We start from the raw sequence: 9992 nt of genomic DNA, 5'->3' as shown, positions 1-9992 counted from the left end.
TTTAAAATAAAAAAGAGAAAGATGAACGCAAATCTGACAACATGGTAACAATTGTGAGTTTAGGCATCCAGAAAACGACTCTAGAATTTACTTTAATTTTCTATTTGTTTTCAGTAAATACAAGGGTAAGGTCTCAGAAGAGATAAGAAGAACCGAGAGGTGTGTAAGCAGAGCTGTTTATAAATCTTTTTGTTTGTTTATTTGTTTGTTTGAGACGGAATCTCACTCTGTCGCCCAGGCTGGAGTGCAGTGGCATGACCTTGGCTCACTGCAACCTCTGCCTTCCAGTTTCAAGCGATTCTCCTGCCTCAGCCTCCCCAGTAGCTGGGATTACAGGTGTCTGCCACCACACCTGGCTAATTTTTGTATTTTTAGTACAGACGGGGTTTTGCCGTGTTTGAAAGACTGGTCTCAAACTCCTGACCTCATGATCCACTTGCCTTGGCCTCCCAAAGTGTTGGGATTACAGGCGTGAGCCACCGCGCCCAGCCTGGCCTTTTTATTTCAAACGAAAGTCATGGATGATGAGGGTCTGAAGACATAAAATGGATGAATTTGAAGCAGGAAGAGCTGTAGTGAAGTTAAAGGAGGTGCCGGGGCCTGGAAAAGTCTCAAACAATGAGGCAGGATGACCTCCGAGAAAGCCACAGGCCTGGGTAGGCTTGCATGGGGGACTGGGGAAGAGACCATGAACAGGTTAGTCCAGCGAGTTCTCATCAAGCCCTTTACTCAGTAGTGGGTCCTTCATAGTTAGCATTAATGTTTAATAGATAAATTTCCCCTTGGGTGAGAATTTTAAAAAGAAAATCTAGTGTAAAGCAGCTGTTATGAAGAAGACTCTTTAGTGACTGACAATAAAAGGCTCTTCTAGGTCTAGAGAAAGCAGAAAATTAAAAAGTGAACTGAAAGTAAAAAAGGTATAGGGCAGAATATATGGATTTCTACTATTTCTACTACTACCTAATATTTGGTTAATTTGAAAGCTTTTGAAGAATCTCTGGAAACATTGCAATAGAAGATTATCAGTTTAAAGCTTCTGCTACATTACTATGTTAACTTGGAAAAACAATCACTTTTCAAGTAATTCAGATCACAAGCTACTTGTGGCTACTGTGTACTGCTAATGATAGTTTTATTCTCTGTAGTGTTGTTATGCCTAAATTCTAAAGAGAAAAGAGAAAGAAGAAAGAAAGAAAGAGAAGAAAAAAGAAAGAAAGAAAGAAAGGGAAACAGAGAAAGAGAGAGAGAGGGAGGGAGGGAGGGAAGGAGGGAGAGAGAGAGGGAGGGAGGGAAAGAAAAGAAAGAAAAAGAAAAGGAAATAGGGAGGGAGGGAAGGAAGGAAGGAAGGAAGGAGAGAGAGAGAAAAGATTTCAATATCACATTTTCCCTGACATATCAAGATAGTGAATTTTTCTTTCTATACTAACACTTTGCCTATGTATGTAGAGCACGTAGAGTATTTTATTAGTTCCAGAATCCACTTTTGAACTGTTAAGGCTACTCTAGTTTTGTTTTGCTTTTTCTGCCTTTCAGATGGACACATTTATTAGCATTCGGGAGTTGTTCATTAGCATTTGTACAAAGGGCACAAATAACTCCTAATAAAAAGTGTTAACCCAATTAGGAATGGGTGGAGGGACTGTTAATTGGAATTGACTTATTCCCAAGTTATTTTAGTGTTTATTCCCAGACATAGGGAGTTGGTCTAGAAAGGCAAGAACTTCTGGATATTAGAAAGTTTTTTTTTTTTTTTTTTTTTGAGCAGAATCAACCTGTAGTAAGAAAAGAAAAATATTTCTCATTTTGAAGGTGTTAAAAGCTGCCATTATAAGAAATCCCATGTGTTGGGGGTGGTGCATACTTTTTAGTGAATTTAATAGGTGCCCATTCATAAAGCACAGCTTATTTTACTTCAGTGCATCAGAGTGATGGTTTAAGTATTGCACAAGGGCACTTCATATGATGCATGCCACACTTTGGATTCTGCATGGGAGAGATAATCATAAAACAAAGTAATTAAGTGCTTTGAAGCAGCGTGCTTTGGAATGAAGCAAGTTAATTTTCAGGTAGTTAAGAGGCTCTCTTTTCGATAACAATTGTGAATGCCATTTCCCTTAGTTAAACCAAATAAAATGTCAGATTCAAAAGAAGAAGAATAGGCACAGATAAGAAGCCTCTTCCCCCCATTAATCTAAACATGGATTACCAAGATTCTTTCTCTTTTTTGGGCTAAGAAGTGAAATATACTGCAAATGTATAAAGATCAGTAAGGCATAGAATTCCCCAGTTGAACACTATTCAGTGTGAATATCCTTAGGAAAAGTAAATAAGGCTTTGTTAGGCTTTTATATCTTAGTATAAATAAGCTTAATAGTTTCTTTTCTGAGACAAGTTAAAGTTGAATTTACTTTTATATTTACAAGGTATTTGCAGCTTGATTCTGAATAAGAAAACCATGATTAAAGCTTCAATTTTGCTTCTATCTTATTGAGAAATTAGGGGAAAGTTAAAGCTCTCTGAGAGGTAATTTTTCCATGTATGAGTTGACCAGGGGATGTTCAAAGACTCATACAACTCTAATACTTCAAGTTAAAATCTTCAGAAAAATGTTAACAATTCCTCAAAGTTTAAGTATAAATTAATAATTGCAGCAAAGAATCTGTCCTTTCATCCAGAAAAAAAAAATTGAAACATAAAACAAAATAAAATTTATGAGTTGGTTTACAGCATAACCATAGAATAATGCTTGCTACAAGATAGGTTCATCAGAAAATATCTGAAAACTTCAATTTAAAGTCTTACTAAAAAGTTTGTGTTTATTGTTTCCTAAGTGAGCATTGTCTAAAGTAGCCTCTTGTTAAGGAAGATGCCTGGTATGGACACCCAACATAATGCTGCACTCCTCATTTCTGATCCTGAGCTCTTAAGATATTAGTAAAAGGTTTAACTGACAGATTGCTGAGGCTACTGAATATAGTTAGTATTTGGAGAAATCCTCCGTTTCTAGTAACAAGTAATATGCTTGTGTAAAAAAAAAAAGGACAATCTATTTTGAGTAGTAACCACTGATGCTCCTGATAACTTAATGGAAGTAAAGAAAGAATTTTGTGTAATTCCATTTGGTGCTATAAGGACTCACTGTACTCAAATAATAAGAGGCAAGATACTCATAAATATGATGACATATAACATTGAAGGTCAAACCACAGTGAATTCCAGGAAAAAAAAAAACTGAGTGGCTTCCTTCTAAGTGTTCCAGAGTGACTAAAGTACAACTAAGTATATGAAGATGTGATAAATTAAACAATAACCTAGGGAAGCATTCCTATAATAAAAGGTGAGCAAGGAGGAGGGAGTGTCGAGACAGTGAACACACCCAGGTCTAAGAGCATATATAACTTGGAGTCCAGACTATGACATTCAAACTCAGAGACTCTTTCCACTATAACTCAACTGAACTCACATCTCCCGTCAACATGTCCCACAACTGCTGCTCTGGAAACTTTTCCTCCCGCTCCTGTGGCGGCTACCTGCACCACCCAGCCTCCTCCTGTGGCTTTTCCTACCCCAGCAACCAGGTCTACAGCACTGACCTCTGCTCTCCCAGCACCTGCCAGCTGGGTTCCTCTCTCTACAGGGGCTGTCAGGAGACCTACTGGGAGCCCACCAGCTGCCAGACGTCCTGTGTGGAGTCCAGCCCCTGCCAGACCTCCTGCTACCGCCCCAGAACCTCCTTGCTCTGCAGTCCTTGCGAGACGACTTACTCTGGGTCTCTAGGCTTTGGATCCAGCAGCTGCCGCTCCCTGGGCTATGGATCGAGGAGCTGCTACTCAGTGGGCTGTGGGTCCAGTGGCTTCAGATCCCTGGGTTATGGAGGCTGTGGCTTCCCTTCCCTGGGCTATGGATCTGGATTCTGCCGCCCAACCTACTTGGCTTCTAGGAGCTGCCAGTCTCCTTGTTACAGACCAGCCTATGGATCAACCTTCTGTAGATCAACTTGCTGAATTTCCAGACCTGTTAAGCAAAGTGTCTCAGTCTCTACGTAGAGCTGCTATCATAGGCTTTTCCAGCAATGTAAGCTAACCCTTCTTACTACTAGCTCTTCATCCTTTCTCTGGCATCAAGTACTGGCTGGACAGACTAATTCTTTCAAACTGTGAAATTAATGAATGAGCAAAATATAGAGTCAAATGTCTATAATTTTGAAACAAGTGATTCATTATCACATAAGTTCATCTTATAAAGTATATGGAAGTTCAGTTTTGTTTCACGTAATAAATTCATTTACTGTTGATTCCAATATGTTCTCTCTGTCTTTTATGGGTTTTCAAAGTTTGATTTGTGATTTGTTTTGGGGGCTCCAGGCCCCCAGACGTCTTTTCCTTGGACATCCATTTCCGTAGGTAATGTCATCAGGCCTAGTGTATGGGGAGATTCTCTGGGCACGCCACTGCCTAAAGACTGAGCAAGTGCATGTCTTCTGCCATGAAAACTGGTTGGATTCTTAACAGAATTATTGAGAACGCTTATAATGGTGGTGTGTTTTCAGGGAAGACACTTTTTGCCGACAATCATATTTGCTTTCTGTTTGCATTTTTAAAACAGTATTTTGTTAGAGTTTTCTCAGAAAATGTCAACTAGGTGATTAAACATAAAATTATAAAATATTTGAATAAATCTGAAATATTATGATGGAAAAGGGAAAATATGAAATTTTAGGTACTGGAGGGCATTATGGTTGTGTTTAAATATAGGAGAAAATTAATTATTCAGTGTGTGTGTGTGTTTGTGTTGTGTGTGTGTGAGAAAGAGAGAGAGAAGCAGAGAAGACGGAAAGACTTAAGGTTTACAGCTGTGAATAATGGAAACAGTTATAGGGAGAAATACTTCGGCTTGTTATAAATGTATATTTATAAATTATAAATTTATAGAACTATTATAACCTTTGTGTTTTCTTTGGATTATTGAGTTTATCAACAAGGAAAAAGATATTACTTTTCAGTGATTTCTGCATTGAGTGGCAGTTAAAATTAGATTACTTTCAATGTTCTAAATCTTATAACCTCCCTCAGTATCCCTGGAATCCACTGCTCAGCTGTGACAGTGTGAATAAAAATAAATATTTGTAGGATGCTATTCACATCTGAGACATAAGACCTTCTCTGTTGATTTTAATTTAAGCAAGTGATTTATTTCAGAGGCTAAAGGTAGTGTAAAAATTCAGCTAAAACTTTTTCATAAAATATTTAGTAACAACTCTCCATGAATGGGAAAATAACTTTGAACGTTTATCATTTCCTCCAATAATATGTCATGAGCTTTAATTGATTTTTTTCCCCGACACCTTTTCCTTAAGCTTTTTATAATTAAACTTGAAAAAAGAGGGTATCTTTTCTCTTATAATGGAGACAATATGGGCTAAGCATGGAAGTGTGGGAACCACATCCTCTGATCATAGAAACTTGCCCACCACAGAAAATAGAAGAATAGAGAAGGGAAACACAGGAAGAAACTCCTGGCAACACAGAAGCCTCTGATTCCCATGTACCTTAAGCCAGCTTTATTCATCCTTTAAATGCTTTGATCATATGGATCAATAAAGTCTTCTTTAGGTTTAAACTAAATAAAATAATTGAAATAAAATAAGACTTCTGGCACTCTCATACAAAGATTTACAATACTGGCAAACCGAATCAAGCAACACATCAAAAAGCTTATCCACCATGATCAAGTGGGCTTCATCCCTGGGATGTAAGGCTGGTTCAACACACGCAAATCAATAAACATAATCCAGCATATAAACAGAAGCAAAGACAAAAACCACATGATTATCTCAATAGATGCAGAAAAGTCCTTTGACAAAATTCAACAGCCCTTCATGCTAAAAATTCTCAATAAAATTATGTATTGATGGGACGTATCTCAAAATAATAAGAGCTATTTATGACAAACCCATAGCCAATGTCATACTGAATGGGCAAAAACTGGAAGCATTCCCTTTGAAAACTGGCACAAGACAGGGATAATAACCTCTCTCACCACTCCTATTCAACATAGTGTTGGAAGTTCTGGCAAGGACAATCAGGCAGGAGAAGGAAATAAAGGGTATTCAATTAGGAAAAGAGGAAGTCAAATTGTCCCTGTTTGCAGATGACATGATTGTATGTCTAGAAAACCCCATTGTCTCAGCCCAAAATCTCCTGAAGCTGATAAGCAACTTCAGCAAAGTCTCAGGATACAAAATCAATGTGCAAAAATCACAAGCATTCCTATACACCAATAACAGACTAACAGAGAGCCAAATCATGAGTGAACTCCCCTTCACAATTGCTACAAAGAGAATAAAATACCTAGGAATACAACTGACAAGGAATATGAAGGACCTCTTCAAGGAGAACTACAAACCACTGCTCAATGAAATAAAAGAAGATACAAACAAATGGAAGAACATTCCATGCTCATGAGTAGGGTAGGAAGAATCAATACTGTGAAAATGCCATACTGCCCAAGGTAATTTACAGATTCAATGCTATCCCGATCAAGCTACCAATGACTTTCTTCACAGAATTGGAAAACACTACTTTCGAGTTCATATGGAACCAAAAAAGAGCCCACATTGCCAAGTCAATCTTAAGCCAAAAGAACAAAGCTGGAAGCATCACACTACCTGACTTCAAACTATACTACAAGGCTATAGTAACCAAAACAGCATGGTACTGGTACCAAAACAGAGATATAGACCAATGGAACAGAACAGAGCCCTCAGAAATAATGCCACATATTTACAACTATCTGATCTTTGACAAACCTGACAAAAACAAGAAATGGGGAAAGGATTCCCTATTTAATAAATGGTGCTGGGAAAACTGGCTAGCCATATATAGAAAGCTGAAACTGGATCCCTTCCTTACACCTGAAAGCTGAAACTGGATCCCTTCCTTACACCTTATACAAAAATTAATTCAAGATGGATTAAAGACTTAAATGTTAGACCTAAAACCATAAAAATCCTAGAAGAAAAACTAGGCATTACCATTCAGGACATAGGCATGGGCAAGGACTTCGTGTCTAAAACACTAAAGCAATGGCAACAAAAGCCAAAATTGACAAATGGGATCTAATTAAACTAAAGAGCTTCTGCACAGCAAAAGAAACTACCATCAGAGTGAACAGGCAACCTACAGAATGGGTGAAAATTTTTGCAATCTACTCATCTGACAAAGGGCTAATATCCAGAATCTACAAAGAACTCCAAAAAATTTACAAGAAAAAAACAAACAACCCCATCAAAAAGTGGGCAAAGGACATAAACAGATACTTCTCAAAAGAAGACATTTATGCAGCCAAAAGATGCATGAAAAAATGCTCATCATCGCTGGCCATCAGAGAAATGCAAATCAAAACCACAATGAGATACCATCTCACACAAGTTAGAATGGCAATCATTAAAAAGTCAGGAAACAACAGGTGCTGGAGAGGATGTGGAGAAATAGGAACACTTTTACACTGTTGGTGGGACTGTAAACTAGTTCAACCATTGTGGAAGACAGTGTGGTGATTCCTCAGGGATCTAGAACTAGAAATACCATTTGACCCAGCCATCCCATTACTGGGTGTATACCCAAAGGATTATAAATCATGTTTCTATAAAGACACATGCACACGTATGTTTATTGAGGCACTATTCACAATAGCAAAGACTTGGAACCAACCCAAATGTCCAACAATGACAGACTGGATTAAGAAAATGTGGCACATATATACCACGGAATACTATGCAGCCATAAAAAATGGTGAGTTCATGTACTTTGTAGGGACATGGATGAAGCTGGAAACCATCATTCTCAGGAAACTATCGCAAGGACAAAAAACCAAACACCGCATGTTCTCACTCATAGGTGGGAATTGAACAATGAGAACAATTGGAAGGGGAACATCACACACCGGGACCTGTTGTGGGGTGGGGGGAGGGGGGAGGGATAGCGTTAGGAGATATACCTAATATAAATGATGAGTTAATGGGTGCAGCACACCAACATGGCACATGTATACATATGTAACAAACCTGTACGTTGTGCATATGTACCCTAGAACTTAAGGTATAATTAAAAAAAAAACAAAAAACAAACAAAAAGAACGTATCGTTGGGCAGGGCACGGTGGCTCATGCCTGTAATCCCAGCACTTTGGGAGGCCAACGTGGGTGGATCACAAGGTCAGGAGTTTGAGACCGGCTTGGCCAACATAGTGAAACCCTGGCTCTACTAAAAATACAAAAAATTAGCCAGGCATGGTGGCTGGCGCCTGTAATCCCAGCTACTTGGGAGGCTGAGGCAGGAGAATCACTTGAACCTGGGAGGCGGAGGTTGTAGTGAGCCAAGATAGTACCATTGCCCTCCAGCCTGGGTGACAGTGTGAGACTCTGACTCAAAAAAAAAAAAAAAAATGTGTCATCAAGTCCAGAGCTACTATTGACTTTGGTGTAAATAGGTAATTAAAAATTTTTATTAGACATAAAGGTCCTATGAGTCTGAATTAAGCCATTAGCATTGAAGGTGGACTACTATTTCATCTTTAAATAATGCGGAATGAGTAAAATGTGGATTAGAAAAATCATTTGAGAAAACAAACTAAAGGGGTCACAGTAGCATGGCCAGTAAGAAAGTCCTGGGAGCTAGAGGCTCATAACTTCAAGTATGGAAGGCACCAGGCCTTGCAAGGAGAGATGAGCACAGAGAAATGTTTAAAACGCAGCAATCCCAAGATAGAAAGAAGAGGTGTCCAGTGACATAGAGAATCTAGTTCTGTAGTGACTTGAAGAATCTCCCCCATTCTAATGCAATCTTTAAGTGGAATGCAAACAATTGAAACAGGGAGGCAGAGAGTAAAGGAGGAAATTAACACATTGGAATACTTTCAATATTTAAATCTTTCAAAGTATAATGTGAAGATTCAGATTTCAGGGATCAGACAAAATGAATATTCTTTGCCTCCTCCATTTTCTGCATGAATAATCTTCCCTTAATATCTCATCTCTGCTAATCTCCAACTATTTTTTATTTTCTTCTCTCACCTTTTCTCTTTGCTTTTCTTCTCTCTCTCTCTCCTTCTCTCTGTGATTTTTCACCTTTTATGTACACTCTGTTCCTCTCCACACTCACCCTTTAGGGTGCTGTCAAATTTAGGCAGCTGGTAACTGTGGATCAATGCCTAAGTTGTATGATGGTAACAGAGAGTGTAATGGAAGGCTGACTCCCATCACTGGCTAAGAAAAAGCAGAGTGGAAAGGATAAATTGCTTTCAAGCTCACTTATAATTATTCCACTCCTAATGACCTTAATACACCAAGTGACATCAGCTCTTCGTTCTAATTCAGCTCACTACATGTGTTTGAGCTTTAACTTTGCACTAGAGCTCTTCTGTGAAAAGTGCTGAGAGCTTAGAAAAGACCAATGTCACTAGACTCATGTCTCTCACTAGTGAGAGAGACAAATTTCTTCCTATGATTTTGGTATGAAGGATAGGTGAGAAGAGAGTGCTAGAAAGAGGAAACTGCGTAAGTGGTGGCATAATTGCTTGGAAGAATACAGTGTGGGTTTTGGGGACAAAACTACACGTTCCTTTTTCATTAAACTGGGAAATGTGGTCAGCAAGAGGTAGAAGACTACATAATAAGAAAGTGTGATTGTCCAATTCTACAAATCCAGAAATAGAGACAGAAACAACACCGATGCCATAGAGAGTCTTAGCTTTGTGTCTGGGGTGGCAAGATGTCAATGATAAACAATTAAAAAAATAAACTTCACATTTCATATGTGGGAATGGTTTTGGGGGCTCATGTTATTCTTAGATATCAAAGTTTATGTAACTGGAGACTTAGTTACAATTAGCAGTCTAATAAAGTGTTAACAAGCACAAGCTCAGGGTTGCAGACTATTACTTGAGAGGCACCACAATATGAATTAAGAAAACATCAGGTATCTATTGTTCAAG

The 9992-nt window shown here is 38.5% G+C and overlaps 1 protein-coding gene across 1 annotated transcript; it reads left to right on the top strand.

Annotated features, from left to right (window-relative positions):
* Nucleotides 1-3386: 3386 nt before the first annotated feature.
* On the top strand, nt 3387-4300 carry LOC129022572 (keratin-associated protein 13-2). Its single transcript, XM_054468832.2, has one exon. The coding sequence runs from the start codon at nt 3414-3416 to the stop codon at nt 4002-4004; it is 591 nt and encodes a 196-aa protein (XP_054324807.2). The 5' UTR covers nt 3387-3413; the 3' UTR covers nt 4005-4300.
* Nucleotides 4301-9992: the final 5692 nt, after the last annotated feature.

Source organism: Pongo pygmaeus, chromosome 22 (assembly GCF_028885625.2).
Source record: "Pongo pygmaeus isolate AG05252 chromosome 22, NHGRI_mPonPyg2-v2.0_pri, whole genome shotgun sequence".
Lineage (NCBI taxonomy): Eukaryota > Metazoa > Chordata > Mammalia > Primates > Hominidae > Pongo > Pongo pygmaeus.
The sequence above is the reverse complement of the archived record's forward strand: the minus strand, read 5'-3'. Positions and strand labels throughout refer to the sequence as shown.

Bases quoted from the DNA above. Each gene is read 5' to 3' on its own strand.
- LOC129022572 (XM_054468832.2), top strand. From the start codon at position 3,414: ATGACATTCAAACTCAGAGACTCTTTCCACTATAACTCAACTGAACTC.